The 17109-nt window shown below is 71.2% G+C and overlaps 1 protein-coding gene across 1 annotated transcript in view; it reads left to right on the top strand.

Annotated features, from left to right (window-relative positions):
- Positions 1–1142: 1142 nt before the first annotated feature.
- PTPRS (protein tyrosine phosphatase receptor type S) overlaps positions 1143–17109 on the top strand; it is a 43729-nt gene continuing 27762 nt past the window's right edge. Inside the window, exons 1-7 of the mRNA XM_070059506.1 lie at positions 1143–1289; positions 5388–5559; positions 9577–9722; positions 10300–10441; positions 12450–12638; positions 14522–14539; positions 15840–15950. Coding sequence (XP_069915607.1) covers positions 5469–5559; positions 9577–9722; positions 10300–10441; positions 12450–12638; positions 14522–14539; positions 15840–15950 — 697 coding nt within the window. The 5' untranslated portion in view covers positions 1143–1289; positions 5388–5468. The remainder of the gene's footprint in view (positions 1290–5387; positions 5560–9576; positions 9723–10299; positions 10442–12449; positions 12639–14521; positions 14540–15839; positions 15951–17109) is intronic.

Below are 17109 nucleotides of genomic sequence, written 5' to 3'. Positions count from 1 at the left end.
AGGCACTGGTCCTAGACCCTGAAGCCCTGCGCATTCATTGAGCTCCTGCTGTGTACGGCGCTTTTTTTTTTTTTTTTTTTTTGAAAGGCAGAGTTAGAGACAGAGAGGTCTTCCATCCCCTGCTCCACTTTCCAAATGGCCGCGACGGCCGAGGCTGGGGTGCAGCCAGGAGCCAGGAGCTCCATCCGGGTCTCCCACGCGGGTGCAGGGGCCCAGGGACTTGGGCCGTCCTCTGCTGCTCTCCCAGGCGCATCAGCAGAGAGCTGGGTCGGAAGTGGAGCAGCCGGGACTGGAACCTGCAGGCGGCCGCTCAACCCCAAGTCTTTTATTACAGGCGCGACAACTGAAGTCAGGGACCCCAGTCAGAGAGGGCAGTGCCCGGGCTCCAGGGGGTCCCTGTCTGCTGGCAGGTGCAGGCCCCCCCGCCCCGTCCCTGCCCCTGGGCCCCAGCCCCTGCCTGCCCTCCTGGTCCCTTCTCTCTCCTCCACTTTGCTTTGGCCGAAGGAGCTGATGGTCGCGCCGGCCCCCTAGGGCCGCCTGAGCGGGCGCACCGCTGGTATACACGCGGCGCTTAATAATGCTGGCTAGGGGCACCTCCCGTCCTGAGGCCCTCCCGCCGGGAGTGGGAGTGGGGAACCGGCCTCGCCGAGGCGGCCCGTGGGTCTCCATCGGGTCCGCGCCCGTCGCCTGCATCGCAGCCTCCCCGTGGGCCCCAGGACCCGCCCGGTCTCCGCATTCCGTGCCTTTGCGTGGAGTTTTCAAACCCGCATCCGCACCCCGGGCGGCAGAGCGCGCCGGGATTGGCCGCCGGGCCGCGCCGCCCCTCCCCTCCCCCGCCCCCTCCCCCGGCCCCCTCTGGTCCGCTCGGATCGGGTGTCACGGGCCTGGCACGGCCGCCCATCTGTTTCCAATCCGGCCCTGCGCTCTGCGCCCCCTCCCGGGGCTCGTGGCGAAGGCGGGGGCCTCTGCCGCCGTGGCCCCCTCCCCTTCATTCCCGGGGACCCCCAGCAGCCCCTTCTCCCACCTCCTGAGTCTGGGCCGCCCCCCGCCGAGGCCCTCCTCCGCCCGGGGCAAGGGGGCACCGGGCAGGGGCTCCCTCCCTGCCCTGCACCCCACCGAGGGGCCCCCGCCCCGCTTCCGCCCGGGGCCCCGCCCCCGCCCCGCCCCTGCCCCGCCCCCAGGCCGAGCTCGCTCGCGCGCGCCGCGGCCTCTCCCGAGCGCTCCCCGCTCCGGGCGCCCAGGGACGCGCGCTGAGGCTGGGACGGCGCGGCCCCATCGCCGAGCGGCGGGTGAGTGCGCCCGGGACCCCCTTCTGGCCCGAGGCCCGCAGTCCGTGTCGGGCTCGCTCCCCTGCGGCTGGGCGCGGGGGACCCCCGCGTCCTCGCCCCCCGGCCCCGCACCCCGGCCGGGTCCGGGCCTGCCGCCCGCCCTCCCGCTGCCTGGCGCCGCCACCCCCACCGCAGCCCGGCGGCCCGCACTTGGGAGAAGTCGGGACCGTTAGGCTCCGCGGCTCCGTTCCCTGCCTGGCCCGGGGCCCGCCTCCCCCCACCTCTCGGGGGCGGAGCCAGGCGGGGGTGGAGGGGCTCGGGGCGCCTTCCCGGCGACGCCGGCGGCGGAGGAGGCCGCAGGACCTGGAGGGTCAGGTCCGGAGGTGGGCTGGGGGGGGGGGGGTGCTGTGCTGCCGCTGCCCCTCCCCCCCATCACGGGAAAGTTTCCTTCCCCGCGCGCCCTGGACCTGTGGGTCCGACTCGGCCGCTGAGCCTTGAAGAACAGGGTGGGGTGCAGGGCGCGAGCAGGGCGGGGGGCGGCTTAAGCAGACCCCCATCTTCCCGGTCTCCAGGCCCGGCCCTGCGCCTGCCGTGGTCCACTCTGCCTCGGCCTCCCGCTGGCTTCGCGGCCTGGGCCCATGGACTTCCCAGTCCTCCCAGGGGTCCGGCTGGCCCCGCCCCAACCCCTCCCCCCGGGATGATGGCCGGAAATTGCTGGAATCACCCAGTATCCCCCGACCCCCACCCCCAAGCAGAGGGGGCCCAGGAGCGATGCAGAGAAAGTGCTGGGCATACAGCAGGCGCCGGCTATGTGCAGCGGGGTGGCGACAGAGGTGTGCAGGGAGTGCTTCCTGGAGGAGGGGGCCCTCAGCTGAGCCCCGAGGCTGGGCAGGAGGGCTGAGATGAGACGGGGAGCCGGGAGTAGGGGGCGAGGGGCCACACGGGCAGCTCTGGGAGCAGGGCTGGGGCAGGGCTGGGGCAGCACTCCAAGGGAGAGTTGATGGCAGCCAGCTGGGGGGCTCGGTCACGCGAGGCGGCTGTCCAGGGTCCCTGGCTGAGGGGCCCAGCAGCTGGGAGCCCCAGTGGGGGTGTGAGCCACACAGGGCACCCAGGCCGCGGCCGCCTCAGCTGGTGGCGGAGCTGGGGACGCGGACGCCACAGACGCAGCCCAGCCCCGGTCCACGCGTGGCTCTCGGCGCTGTGTTGGCATCTGTCAAGCAGGAGGGAGCTCGGGCCTGGCCCCGCTGCCGCCCGTCCACTGCTGGCCGCGGGGACCCTTGGGGACGGGGCCCTGACCCTTGGCTCTCAGTGCGCGTGGGCGGTCCGTTAGAGCCAGATCTCAATTCCCGAGGGGCGCCCCGCCTGGAGCCTGCATCCTGCGGGAGGGGGGGCAGCAGGCGCCCCTCAAGGGGAGGGGCTTGGCTGGAGCCAGTGACCACCCAGCCCCTCTCCCCCTCCACGGCACACCCTGAGTGACGGGTCGTGGGCAGGGGGCTGGGGCACTCGGACAAGATTCTGGACAGCAGGAGCCCCGAGGGAGGTGCCTTGGAGGTGAGGTAGGGGCAGCAGGGTCGTGGGGTCCCCGTCTGTTCCTCGAGGGTGGGAATTGGGCAGCTGAGCCCCCCAGACTCCCTGGGGCTGGGCGCAGGTCCCAGGAGACCCCGCCTCGCGCAGGCGACACCAGCCCTGGGGTATAATCGCCCCTTTATGCTCGCTGGGCTGCGTGGGCACACAAAGCCGGCCCCGGGATCGCATGACCCGGGCTGGGACGGCTGCCCGTTCACCTGTCGGCTGGTGCCGCGTGGGGACCCTGGGCGGGGTCTCGGTGGGCCTGTTTCCGTGCACAGGGCCCTGCGCTCCGGGAGCTCAGAGCCGGCGGGACCCCAGTGGGGACCCGGGTTCCAGGTCCAGCCGCCACTCCCTTTCTCCACTCCACAGTGTGTTTCTCTCCAGTGCCCCGAGGGCAGCCGTCCCCTTGCTGGTGGCCGCCCCGTGCCACGGGCGCATCTCACTGGGCCAGGCGGGTGGCCCAGCTGCCTTAGTTGCAGGAACGGCGACGTGGCCATGTTGGCCCAGCGCCAACCCAGCCACGTCCTTCCCTGGCCCGGGCTGCCCTGTGGGTCCCGCCCACACCCACTCCCTCCCTTCCTCCTTCCTAGGACCTCTGAGTCCCCTCTCTTGTCTGTTCTCAACGCTGCTCCTCGTGCAGAGGTATCCTCAACTCCCATCCGCTCAGTGCTCAGCCAGTGCACACGGTGTGTGCAAAGGCCCTGAGGCAGGCCCAGGGGCTGGGACAGAGTGATCGATGGCCAGAGAGGGAGGAGGGGACAGGGCACGGGAAGGAGGGGGCTCTGACCCCGAGGGGCTGGGAGCCAGTGGGGACCGCACTCGGGGGTTCCCAGGTGTCCTTGCTACAGGGAGCACAGGCGGGGGTGGGGGCCGAGGTGACAGAGCGGGTCCCGGTGGGCGGTGATGGTACTGGACCAGGTGGAGGCCAAAAATAGTGCCGGCGAGTGGGCAGCTTCTGGGTGGACTGTGAAACCCAGGAGGCTTGTGATGTGCCCCCCACGCCGGGGCTTCCGGCGGGGCAGATGCTGGCTCTGCGGGGTCCTGCCCGGGCCCTCTGCTGCACCTGGGGCAGGGGTGCCCCGCAGTGGGCGTGGCCAACCTGGGGTGTCGCCAGGGGCTGCCCAGCTCCCCCAGGCCCCCTGTCTCTGCGCCCCGGGCGGGCTCTCCGAGCTGCGGGCTGGGGGGCGCTGCCTCAGTCTCCCCAAGGCCAACCCTCACCCAGCCCCCGCCCCCAGACAGCTGCAGGCTTCCTGGTGGCCGCTTTGCCTCTTAGGGGGCACAGGGTGGGGGCCCAGGAACGCACCCAGCCCTGGCCTCTGCACCGTCGTGGGTCTCTGCCCGTGGGGCCGGGCTGTGTGGGCGGGGGCGGCCCCTGTGCACCTGCCCAGGCACCTGTGGCTGCGCGTGTGGCCCCACTGTGCGCCCGGGGTCTTGTCTGTTTCCCTGGGGGTCTGACCCTGCCCGTGTAGGTGTCACTTGTCTGACACGCTCTGTGGTCTGACTGTGTGTCCAAGTGCGTCCGCAGGCTGACTGTGCACTGGCTCTGCCTGCGTGGCCTCACTGCGCGCGCTGAGCCGCTCCGCCTGCGCTGGCCGCCCCTGGACGGTGACCCGGCCACGGCCCAGCCTTGCCCCGAGGCCTTGCCCTTGCCTCGCCGGGGCTGGGCGAGGCGACCGCAGACCACAGCCGGCTAATTTAGGACCCAGATCACAGAGGCGGTCCTGCGCTATGGCCACGGCCAGGACCCACCCAGGGCACAGCCGGGTGGGTGCTGGGCGGCTCAGGCCCCGCCCTGCTCTGGCTGTGGCCCCGGCAGGTGTCCGGGCAGTGGGAAGAGGCCGGTGCCCGGGGGAGCGGCGCTGGGTGCTTGGTCATGGGGGCCACTGAGGGGGGTCCGTGTTGGCTCTGCTCTGGCCACGGACCGGGGAGGGGGCTTCCTGTGGGAGTGACGCCCCCCGGGAGCTGAGGATGCCCGGTGGGAGGGGCGGTGGGGCGGGGAGAGAGTCCCCCCAAGGGGCTTGGCCTGGGGCTGGGGTCTGGGGACTGCCTTGGTCCTGGGGGCTGCTCCCGCCGCATTCCACAGGGACGCCCATCGCTGGAGAACGGGGCGCGAGGCCCTGTGGGTCAGTGGGGGAGGGGATCTCCCGACCTCTTTATTTTTTTTAAGTTTACGTGAAAGGCAGAGAAAGAGAGCTGTCCCGTGCTCTGGCCTCCTCCCCAGATGCCTGCGCCGGCTGGGGCCGGAACAGGCAGTAGCCAGGAGCTCCATCCGGGTCTCCCCAAGGGTGGCAGGGCCCCCGAGGTCTGCAGCAGCAGGGGCTGGGACTTGAACCCAGGCCCAGAGCTGCGGGGCAGGGGTGTCCTGAGCCCGCCCTGGGGGCCTCCCTGCCAAGGGCGCTGACCCCAGGCACGAGGAGGCCTCCGTCCCCAGGAGCCGGCACCCGCCCCTCCCCCAGCCCTCGCCTGTGCCTCTGAGGCCCCCAGCTGCGCCTCCCTGCAGCCCCCCCAGATCTGCCCCCGCCGTCTCACAGCCCCTTGCTGTCTCCGCAGACGCCGCCCCGTCCGACGCCCGGCGCGAGGCCTGTCTGTGAGGGCCCCGGGGGGCCGCCCCCTCCAGGTCGGAGGTCCAGCATGGCGGCCGCGGGGGGCCCTGGCGTGGCGGCCGTGCGGGGTCCCCTGGGCCTGCTCGTGCTCCTGCTGCTCGGAGGCTGCACCGCGGAAGGTAAGACGGGCCGGGCCGCCCGCGGCTGGGGCACGGGTCAGCCGTGTGTCACTGGGGCGCGTGGGACCGGGCACCCGCCTCCTGGGCTTCAGAGGAGAGGGCTACGATGATGGTGACAGTGAGGGGAAGCTGAGGGGCCCACGGCCGTGGGGTCGCTCCTGAGCGAGCCGGGGGTCTTCCACGTGCCCCGGGGGTGGGCGGAAGCGCCAGAGGGAAGCCCCTCGGGCAAGAAGGGCGCCGTGGCTGGGTTTTGTGGGTGTGTAGGAGTTTGGCAGCAAGGAGGTGAGGGCATTTAGAGGTGGGCAAGGCTGCTCCTGGGTGCGGCTGAATGGGGGTGCAGGTCCTCGCCTGGGGCGAGGGAGGCAGCGCAGGGGTGGGAGTCGGCTGTGGCGTTGTCAGGCGAGGTTCTGGGTCCCAGGAGTGCAGGCGGCAGGCGGAGCCGTGCAGTGGCCCTGGGGCAGGCCTGAGCCTGTGTGGCGCCTGCGGCTGGGGCACAGCGAGGGAGGGGGCTGGGTAGGCCATGGGCTCCGGGCCCAGGAGGGGCTGGGACCCCGCTCAGGGCTCACTGGCGCCCTCTGGTGGCTGCTAGGGGAGCACCGGCCCCCCAGGAGCCCCCCACGAGGGTCACCATCCTGTCACTGTCCAATCCCGAGTCTCCAAGCCCCTGGGACCCGCAGGTCCACTGGGCGGGAGTCCCTGGCAGGGTTTGGGGTGGGGGAGGGAGTCTCTCGGGGGCAGGGCTGGGACTCCCAGTCCAGGGCGCCCAGCCATGTCCTCCTCTGGCCATGACCTCTGCTCCAGAGACGGCCCGGTCCAGTGGGACCTTCCCAGGATGCCGCGGGGCCGGGCCCTCGCTGCGGGAGGAGGGGCGAGGTAGGGCCGTAGGGCTCCGGTGTGTGGGGGGGTGCGGCCCTCTACCCGCAGGGGGCAGCTCTCCCTCTGCTGGTGGGGCTCATGTGGGACCCCTGTGCCGAGCTCACCATGGGGTCCCGGCCGCGACGTGTGCTTCCTGCCTCCCTGAGCGACACAGACCCCGCTCACCCCCACAAGGGTCTCAGAGGGGGTGTGGTGGGCAGGGACAGCTCCCCTGGGACCTGGGGCTGGCGGGGTCGCGTCTGGTGGGCGCAGGGGCCTTGGAACTGCTCTGAGCCCAGCCGGCAGCCAGCACCGGAGGTCTGGGGACAGAAACCAAGTGTGGCATGCCCCGCAACCAGGCTGCCCGCTGCACACACCCGGGGCATCCGCGGGGACCCAGCCTGTGGCAATCCGGGAACACTGCCCGGAGGAGGTGCCGGCTGCCCCGCGGAGGGAGGAGGGCTTTGTGGGTGGGGGCCGGGAGCGTGTTCTGCCCTCGAGGCCCACGCTGGCCTCTGCCTTCCCTCTCGGCAGCTGTGAGCGGCAGGGCTTGGCCTGGCCACTGTCTTTCCCCGGGGCGGCCCTGTCCAGGTCACTGTTCCCCAGGCAGCCTGGGTGTGGGACCCAGCTTCCTGAAACGGGCTCCTGGGGTGTCCCGCCAGGGAGTGTGCGGGGGCGGGACCCCCACGTGTGCGAGGGAGGCCGGGCTTTCCACACTGCTCCGGCCGCAGCTGAGGCCTGGGTGGGAGAAACCGGGGTCCGTGGGGACCCAGGCTTGGCACCTGACGCCTTCCAGAAGTTTCTGGGGGCGTCCGCGGCCCCTGTGCCGTGCTGGTCTGCGGCTGAGGGCAGGCAAGGCTCCAGTTTCCGGTGGTCAGGCCCTGCCTCCCCGCAGGCCCCAGGCTTCTGATGAAAGGAGTGGGCGTTGCTGCTGCCTCGACCCCTGGCCCCTACCCCAACCCCGGCCCCGACCCCGGACCCTCAACCCCAGCCCCTACCCCGATCCCCAACCCTGGCCCCCGGCCCCTTGCTGACGCCCACCCCCCCCCCCGCGTCCGTCCCCTGCGGAGGAGCAGGGTGGAGTCCCCGCGCCTGGCTTCCGCCTGGCCTCCTGGGGTTTGGGGAGTGAACCAGCAGGTGGGAGAGTCCCCTCTCCTCTCCCCTCTCCCTCTCTCTCTCTGCCTCTTAAATAAGGAAATCGTTTTTTAAAGCCTTCACTTTTTTTCTCCAATCGACTCGCTTTAAAAAAAACAATTTTCTGCTTAAAAAAGGAAAAACACGGATGGGTTTTTAAACACCCCAGCTGTGCACCTGCTCTCGGCACAGCTCCGCAGAGGCAGCCGCGGCCCCCAGGCACGCCCGTCCACGCCGCACACATGCATGCACGACACACGTGTCGGACGTGCACACGTGTGCACACACATGCACGCCACACACCTGCAAGATGTGTACACACACGCATGACACACGCACATACACACATGCAAGACATTCACACGTGCACACATGACATGCCTGCCAGACGTGCACACATGTGAACACACATGCACACACACCACACGCCTGCCAGAGTGCACATACACACATGTGCACGCAATGCGGTGTTGGGTCTCCTGCCCCCTTGTTCCCTGCCTTGCGCTGATCCGGCTCCGTCGCTGCCAGCCCCAGCCCCTTTCACAGCCGGGGGCCAGCGCCGTGGCGCAGCGTTCAGGCCCTGGACTGCGGTGCTGGCGTCCCACATGGGCGCCGGTTCAGGTCCCGGCTGCCCCACTTCCGATCCAGCTCCCTGCCGTGGCTGGGGAGGCAGTGGAGGGTGACTCGGGTGTCCGGGCCCCTCTCCCTCTCTCTCTCTCTCTCTCTCTCTAACTCTGACTTTCAAATAAGCAAATCTTGTGGGGGGGGGGGACTGCCGTGGTTAGGCGGGTCCCGGGTTCACTAATCCCCTCTTGTTGGATGTCTAGGTTACTTTTTTTCCTGAAAGATGTATGTAATCATCTGAAAGTCGGGGTTACAAAGTTACAGAGAGTTACAGAGTTAGGAGAATGGAGAGGGAGGTCTTCCGTCCTCGGGTGCATCCGCAGTGGCCCGACCAGGCAGGAGCCGGGAGCTTCCTCCAGGTCTCCCTCCCGGTGCAGGGGCCCCAGGGCTCGGGCCATCCTCTACTGCTCTCCCAGGCCACAGCAGAGAGCTGGATCGGAAGTGGAGCAGCCGGGACTCGAACCCGCTCCCATACTGGGTGCCAGTGTCGCAGGCGGCGGCTTTACCCGCTGCGCCACAGCGCCGGCCCCTTTAGGCTACTGCTGGTGGGCTCGCGAGCTCGCGACACCCCGCCACCTCGGCCACCGCTCCTTGCGCGGGACGCGGTGCAGCGACCCGGCCGGCGGAGCCCTGGTGTCCTGGGCGACTGAGAAATCGCGCTCCCGAATGTTCGCTTCTGCAAATTCTTCCGTTTGAGGGGCAGCGACGCTCCATGCCTCGGCCACAGCAGGGCTGGGACCGCCATCCGGGACCCCCGGGGGTTGTCACAGGGGCTGGGGGCGGGACCTGAGCGGGCTGGGGGCGGGGCTGAGCCGGAAGGGGGCCTTGGGCGGGGCTGGGCTGGGGCCTGAGCCCGGGTGGGGGTAGGGGAGGGGCTGAGTCGATCAGGAGCCGGGGGCGGAGCTGGGCGGGGCCGGGGCCGGGGGCGGGGCTGGGGGCGGACCCAGGCGCTCCGCACTGAGCCGTGGCTGCGGCTCAGCACCTGGTGCAGTGGCGGGTCCCGTGCTGGGCTTGGGTTGGGCGGCCGCCGTCGGAACGTGCGGGCTGCGATGCCCGTCGGGTGCCCGTGGGGCTGGGGGAGTGGGCACAGGGCCCCTTCCTGGCCTAGGGCAGAGTGGGGTTACGAATTTGGGGGCCCAGGGTTCCGGGGGTCTCTCCCGTTGTCCCCAGCGGCACTGGGATGAGCAGGCTCACCCAGGTGGGGCTTGGTCTGGGTTGGGCCGGGGGTGCCCTGGGGGGCGGTGCAGGGGGCTGGGAGGGCTCTGTCTCCTGCCCCTTCCTCCTGCTCGTGGGCCTCCGTGGCTGCGCAGGGGCGGGAGCGGAGGGCGAGCTTGTGTGGCCCCGTGGGGTCCTGGCCCCGTGCCCGGACCCAGGCGAGACCCGTTCTGCCTTCCACGTCCCCAGAGCCACCCAGGTTTATTAAGGAGCCCAAGGACCAGATCGGCGTGTCCGGGGGCGTGGCCTCCTTCGTGTGTCAGGCCACGGGCGACCCCAAGCCACGAGTGACCTGGAACAAGAAAGGCAAGAAGGTCAACTCACAGCGCTTCGAGGTGAGTCGGGGTCAGGGAGGCAGCCTCGGTCCCCGCCCCGACGGGGCCGGGCAGCTCAGCCGCGGGCGAGGAGGACGCCCCCTCCCCACCGGCTCCCTGGTCGTGGCCCCTCCCTGCCCTGCACCCCCCCCCCCCCCCCCGCCGGGAGCCACAGCCACGTTCCCTGGCTCTGCCGCCTGAGCTGTGCAGCCCGAGGTCGGGCCCTAGACCTCTCCGTCTCCACCGGGAAAGCAGCGCCATTGCGCACAGAAGTGCACACGGCCACCGCCGGCGTGGTGGCCAATCTGGAGTGGGCACGCGGCTCCCGCCCACGGGCACAGGACACCCACCCACGTGCGCTCCGTGGGCTCCCCTGTGCACACGGCTCCCGCCCACGGGCACGCGGCTCGCTCCACCTGTCGCCCGTGCTCCGGCCTGGGTCTCCGGTCCCCGGGCATTTCGCGGGGATGCCCCACGCCCCGCGCACACCCTCCCCAGCGCTGCTCCCAGACGCCCCCGGGCCGCGGGGGTGGGCACGGCCGGCCGGAGGCCCGGAGACCGCAGCTGGCTCACGCCGCGCCCCGCCCCGCGCCCGCAGACGATCGAGTTTGACGAGAGCGCGGGCGCCGTGCTGCGGATCCAGCCGTTGCGTACGCCGCGCGACGAGAACGTGTACGAGTGCGTGGCGCAGAACGCGGCCGGCGAGATCACCGTGCACGCCAAGCTCACCGTCCTCCGAGGTTCGCCCCCCCCGCGGGCGGTGGGCGGTGGGCGGGGCCCAGGGGCTTTGCGGAGGCCCTGCCCTCTGAAGACGTTTCCTTACCTAAGAGTGACACGGGCGGAGGGGCGGGGGGGGGAGGTCGTCCATCCGCAGGTTCACTCGCAAACGCCCACCTCGGCCGGAGCCAGGAGCCTCATCCGGGTCTCCCACGGGGGTGTGCAGGGGCCCCAGCACTTGGGCCACCACTGCCCCCTGCCAGGCCATTAGCTGGGAGCTGGATCGGAAGTGGAGCAGCCAGAACTCGAACCCGTGCCCACGTGGGACTCTTGCCGGCCTCTGTTATTAATCCTGCTATTGTGACCTCAGGTGGCCACCCAGCAGGAGAGAGGCAATGGGGCTGCGTAGTTAGTGTAGGGGTGCAGCCTCCGGCTTCAGATGCTGGACACCCACCCAGTGGTCCCCCTCCCCCACTCGCTCCGGGCCCCCTTGCGTTATCCTGTTGCGCCCCACCCCAGCTGCCCAGGGTCCCGCCCCCGGAACACGGCCGGGGCACCAGACCATGGCATCATGGCGGCGGGCTGCTCGCGTGTGGCCTCAGGGCTGAGCTGCACCCCGAGTGCTGACCGCGGAGCAGGGCCACCCCCGGCGGGCTCGGGAACCTCGCGGGGCATGCCCGCAGCACACAGTGGACTGGGGGACGCCGGCGTGCGGGGCAGGGCTTCCTCCGGGTCCCGCGTCCGAGGGCCTGGGTCCAGCCCGCCTCGGCTGCTGACTCCAGCCTGGCAGCACCGGCCCCAGCGCTCTGGCCCCTGCACCCACGCGGGGGACCCGGATGGGGCTCCGGGCTCGGCTTGGCCCAGCCTTGGTCCGGTTTGGGGAGGGGGGAGGGGGAGGGGGAGCGAGCTGTGTCCTGGAGCTTGGTTTGATGCACCGCTGTTGCGGTCTAGAGGTTACCTTTTTAATTTTTGTTTATGTATTTGTTTGAAGGGGGGGGCAGAGGAAAGAGAGGGAGGGAGGGAGAGAGAGGGAGAGAGGGGGGCTCCCACCACTGTTCCCTCCTGAGGCCTTCAGTGCCCAAGCCAGCAGCTGGGAACTCAGTCCAGGGCCCCGGGTGGGGCAGGTGCCCCCGGGGTCCTCCTGTGCCCTCGGGTTTTGGGGAGGAGTGGGGGAGGGGTGCGGCCCGCGCCACCCCTCCCCCATCGGGGATCACAGGCTGAATCTCTGGGACTCGGGGCGGGGGTGGGCGCCCCCTCTAGAGCCCCCACCCTCCAGGCCGCCCGTGGGGCCGCTGTGCTGCCTCCCGCCGCCCAGCCTCCGCCATCTGATTGTGGACCCCGCGCACGCCTCCCGCGCTGCTGTTTTAATTAAACTCTGAGGACTGGCGCGGAGCTCCGCGGTGAACATCTTTGTTTAATTAGGAGCTCTGCTAACGCGGCGGCCGCGGCCTGCCCCCCACGCGGGCAGCTGCCGCCCACCCGCGTTCTCGGGACCCCGCCCCCGCCCCGCCTGGGCATGCGCGCACGTGCACACGCGTGTGCGCACACACCCCCACTCAGCCCGGGCCTCCAAGGCCAGCGCGGCACAGCTGCCCCGTGGGACGCTCCTGGCTCTGAGTCCTAGCTCCACTTCCAGTTCCGGCTTCCTGGAACCATCTGCTGGGTCACTCCCCAAACGCCCAGCAGCCAGGCTCGGCCAGCCCACAGCCGGGAGCCGGGAGCCGGGAGCCGGGAGCCGGGAACCCATGGGGCTCCCCGTGGGCGTCTGCAGGGAGCCCAGCGCCCCCATGTGGGGTGCGGGTGTAGTAGCCACCAGGCTGTTCCCGCGGGGCCCTGGACGAGGGCGGCCGGCTGGGGCTGGAGGGTGGTGAGGACCAGGACGGGACAGCTGGGGGGAGGGGCTGTCGTGTGCGCCCCTGGCCGCTGCGCCCCCTCCCCAGCCGTGAGGTCCACAGGTGTGCGTGCGCGGGGGTGGCCCGGTGGGCCCGCGGCGGCCGGCTGGCGGTGACGGCTCGGCTGTGTCTCTCTCAGAGGACCAGCTGCCCCCCGGCTTCCCCAACATCGACATGGGCCCGCAGCTGAAGGTGGTGGAGCGCACGCGGACGGCCACCATGCTGTGCGCCGCCAGCGGCAACCCCGACCCCGAGATCACTTGGTTCAAGGACTTCCTGCCCGTGGACCCCAGCGCCAGCAACGGACGCATCAAGCAGCTGCGATCAGGTGGGCGGGGCGGCCGCCGGGGGGCGGGGCGGGGCCTGCGAGGCGCCGCTGTGCAGGGATGCGGGGATGCGGGGTGTGTTCAGCGAGAGAGGCGGACCGCAGCCGCGCAGGGGGATGGGCGAGGGGAGCAGACCGCACCGCGGACTGGATAGGGAGCCATGGGAGCCGCAGGGGGAGTGTCTCCGAGGACCTGCCGGGCAGGGTGGGGTCTGGCTGTGCGCGGGGCAGCCGGGCCGTCCCGGACCCGGCGTGGCTCCCACGTGCCCATTCTGTGTGTGTGCGTGTGTCAGTCGTCCTGCCCGTCTCCTCCGTGTGTGGCCGTCCCCATGCCTCCCACGCACCCGCGCTCATGCCCCGTGCGGGACCCACGCGTTGTGCCACGCTCACAGCTCTTCTGCTTCCTGGCTCCCCTGCGCCCGAGGGACCTCACCCCTGCCCACTCAGCCTCGCAGAGCCCTCCGCTCAGCCCTGCCCCCAGGCTGTCGGAAGTGATGGAGGCGTGGCTCCCGCCCGCAGAGCTGGGCAAGGGGCTGAGACCCCGGATCCTGACCGGATCCTGACGCCCAGCGCTGTGTCCCGGCGTCACCCGCCTGCCCCCCCACACCCCCGTGCCTTAGCGTTCCCTGACGGCGTCCACCCCCCTGAGGGCCGGCCGGTCCCTAGTGCTCCGTGGGCGGAGCCGCCACCGCCCCCGCCCTCGCCCTCCCCGGCGGGGCCTTGGGCTCTGCTCCGCGCGTCCCTAACCGCCCTGTTCTCTTTCCTTATCCGTCTCTTGTAACCACCCAGAGACCTTTGGTAAGTCTGACCCCGCGCCACGCCCAGCACTAACGCCCCTCCCCCCACACTAACAGCCACCGCGATGGCGACCTGACCCCTCCGTGTGGCATGTTCACTAACGCCGCCGGCCGCGCGGGGGAGAGCAGCCCGAGAGGAAAAGAGGAAAGGAGCTGGCCGGGCCCCGCGACCCCCAGCTGCCGCCGGGCCGCCTCCTACCTGCCCACCTCGGTGTCCAGCCCGAACTGGACCGAGTTCTTCCTAGGGCAGGAGTCCCTCCCCGGGCTGGGCTGCGGTCCCGGCGGCAGGTGCGGGAGCCGCTCGGCCCTGGAGTGAGTTTAGGGAACATTGGCCTCCTCACAGAGCTGGCCAGCAGCTCCGCGCGAGTTGAGGCCTCAGTGCCTGGGGGCCACAGCACGTCCGGGCTGGGGGGGCCGCTCCCCGCTACCTGGGAGAGCTGCCTCCGGCTCCTGGTGTGATGCCGGATGCTCCCCGGCCCCGCCCGGGCCTCCGTGTGTCCATCCGTGCAATGGGCCTGGGCCACAGAGAGCTGGAATCCCGGCTCGGGCAGACGCGCTGAGGGCGCCGGGCCCAGGGCACCCACCAAAGCCCTTTCCTCTTTTCCCTTGGGGAGTCGAAGGCCTCGTGTCCTCGCTCTGCCCTGAGTCCCCTCTGCGTCCCCTTACTCGGCCTGTGTGTGACACCCGTGCTTCCTGACTGCCCAGCCCTGGGCACTAACCCCTCCTGCCCTTTCCCCCGTCTCTAACAAGATTCCTGAGACCCCTCCCCCCGTGCTTCCTGCCCCTCCACCACCACCTGTACTTGAGAGCAGCCCCGTGTTGGGCCCAGAGAGGAGGAGGGAGCTCCTGAGCCTTCCTGCTCTGGTCCAGAGGCAGGCAGCCTGCGAGTCGGCCTCCCGGCCAGCCCTGCCCCCTCCTCCAGGCAGGCCTCCTGCCTGCCGAGCCCTCAGCCCCCAGCCCCCTTCCCCAGAGGCTCGCCCTGTGTTCCTCGGCGAAGCCCGCAGGGGCCGCCCGGGGCAGAGCCCCTGGAGCCCCCGCGCCCACGACTGCTGTGTGACACTCACGTGCCTGTCTCTGCTTCCCTTGCAGAAAGCACTCCAATCCGAGGTAAGAGGCGCTGGCTCGCCGCCCTCACACCCCCTCGCTGCCCCCAGGCCCCCGTCCTGTCCAGCGTCCCTCTGGTCTCTGTGTCTCTGTCTGTCCGTGGCCAGGGGAGGGGCCGGCTCCTCCCCAGGAAGGCGCGCGGAGCCAGGTGCCCGCAAAGCCCCGATCTGTCTGCAGCCTTGGCCTTGACAGCTGTGAAATGGGCGTCCCGAGGCCTCGTCCCTGTGGACTCCGGGAGCCAGGGCGCTGGCAGGTGTCGCTGGGGCAAGCTGGCTGGCGCCCGAGGGCTTGGGGCCAGGCCCGCGGTTGCATTGGCTCAGTCCTGGCTTCTTTCAGAAGTCCTGGGGGGAGCTCGGGTTCCGGGAACTCGCGGGCACGGCGGCGCGGAGGCCTCTGGCCGTGCGGGTTCTGGGGCAGAAGCCGGGTCTTGCATCCGCCCCGGGATTGGTCCCGTCCCTGGAGACTCGGGGTCCCAGGCCCGGTGTTGATTTTATTAATGAGATGCAGATAGAGCCGCCACCTGCTGGCCAGGCTGGGCCACAGTAGCCTTGTGTGGCCCCCCCCCCCCCGCAGTGGGGGGGGGGGTGGCAGGGCCCGAGGACTTGGGCCGCAGTGGCCGCCTCCAGGGTGCGCTTGAGCAGGGAGCTGGGACTCGGCCTGGACTTTAAATCCAGCAAATCCCGGGCACGGGAGGTTTCCACCCCGGCCTGCGTGGCGCGACAGCCCCGGCCCCAGCACTCAGATCCCAGCCGCGTGCTGGGGCAGAGAGGCGCCCCTGCCTGGGCGCCCCAGCCCGCGCCGCAGCCACCGCCCCCGAGGGTCCTGGGGCTAGGGGGACGGAAGTCCCGCCCCACGTTTGGACAGTCTGCTCGACGACGCGGCTTCTAGGCGCGCACAGCCCCTTTCGCTTGTTTTGTTTTTTTAATTGTTTATTTGAGAGAGAGAGAGAGAGAGAGGGAGGTCGAATGTTTGCTGGTTCACTCCCCAAATGGCCGCAACGGCCGGAGCTGGGCCGATCTGAAAGGAGCCAGGGGCTTCCTCCGGGTCTCCCACGTGGGTGCCGCGGCCCAGGCACGTGGGCCATCACGGCTGCTTCCCCAGGCCATCAGCGGGCCGCCGGATCGGAAGTGGAGCGGCCGCACCGGCCCGGGCTGGGATGCGTGCGGTCGAACGCCCGCACCGCGGTGTGGGCCCGGCCGCTCACCGTGCAGCTCGCGGGGAGCCCGGGAGATCGGCTGGGGCTCCCCGGCCAGGCCGGGCGGGGGCCGGCGCCGCTGACGGCCGCGCGTCCTGTCTCCCGCAGGGGCGCTGCAGATCGAGAGCAGCGAGGAGACCGACCAGGGCAAGTACGAGTGCGTGGCCAGCAACAGCGCCGGCGTGCGCTACTCGGCACCCGCCAACCTCTACGTGCGAGGTAGGGGGCGCCGCAGCCAGGCCGAGGCAGGGCCCGCCCCGCCCCCACCCTCCCGGGCCCCCAGCCTCTGGGCTCCCCCGCCCCCTGCAGACCCCAGCAGCACGGCCCCGGGTCCTTAGAATGGGCACAGCTCGAGGTCTGTGCCCCAGGCGGCGCGGGGGGGTGGGGTGGGGCGGGGAGGGCTGCGGCAGGGGCCTGGCGGGGGGGGGGGGGGTCAGTCCTGGGCCGACAGGGCCGGGGGAGCCTGCAGGCTTCGGCCCGCCCCGCCCCACCCCCACCCCCGGTCAGCTTCTGTGGTGTTCCGTGCCTTTCCCGTGTCGTGTGCTGGCTTTGCTGTTCTAAACTCTGTGGCCTCGTAGCTCCCCGCTTCCCCGCCCACCCCAACAGTGCCCTGGACCTGAGAGTTGGGGAGGGGTCTTCCAGGCTGGCCCCTAGCCCATGGCCCCTACGCCCCCCCACACACACTTCTGCGCCCTCCTAAGGGCGCCCTGGGAAAGGCAGTGGGAGGCCGGGGCGTGTGCACGCTGGCGGGGAGCCGGCGCCCTGGGCCGGGGTCGTTGCTCCCGGCTTCCCCTCGTGGCTAGACGCTCAGGCCCTCGCCCCGGCCCCTCCCCAGGCCCGGCCCTAAGCTCAGATCCGTGCCGGGCCGAGCGAGCGGCTTCTCCCGCGGCTGCCTCGCCGGCTCCCTGTGGCCAATTCTGGTCGCCACTGCGCACTAAGCCCTGGGCGGCCCCTCTCCTGCCCACGCCCCCGGCCCCCACTCAGCCCCAGAGTGGCTCCGGGCTCCAGACTTCGGACCCGGCCCCCAAAGGCCGCGTGCAGGGGGAGGGAGGGCCCGGGAGGCAGGCGTGGGGGTGGCGGGTGGGGGGTGGGGGGCTGGGCCGGTGCTGCACCCCTGTGGGTGGTCGCGTGGCCCCGAATCTCAGCAGCGTCTGTGGAACTCGCTTGTTTCTCTGCTGGGCCGCAGAGAGCATGGTCGGCAGGCGTGGGGCCAGGAGGGGGCGGGGCCGCTAGCGGGGGAGGGGGCCTCTGGGGTCCGCGCCCCGCCCCCAGCCCCTTCCTCCTGAGCGCCGTGAAGGGGCTCCTTGCGGCCTCCCGGTCTGGATTTAATTGAGAAAAGAGACGAGAGAGGCCGAGGTCGCTGGTGGGTGCGTGTGTG

The sequence above is a fragment of the Oryctolagus cuniculus genome, chromosome 16 (genome assembly GCF_964237555.1).
Source record: "Oryctolagus cuniculus chromosome 16, mOryCun1.1, whole genome shotgun sequence".
NCBI classification, from domain to species: domain Eukaryota; kingdom Metazoa; phylum Chordata; class Mammalia; order Lagomorpha; family Leporidae; genus Oryctolagus; species Oryctolagus cuniculus.
Note: the sequence above shows the minus strand (reverse complement) of the source record. Positions and strands in the feature narration are given on the sequence as shown.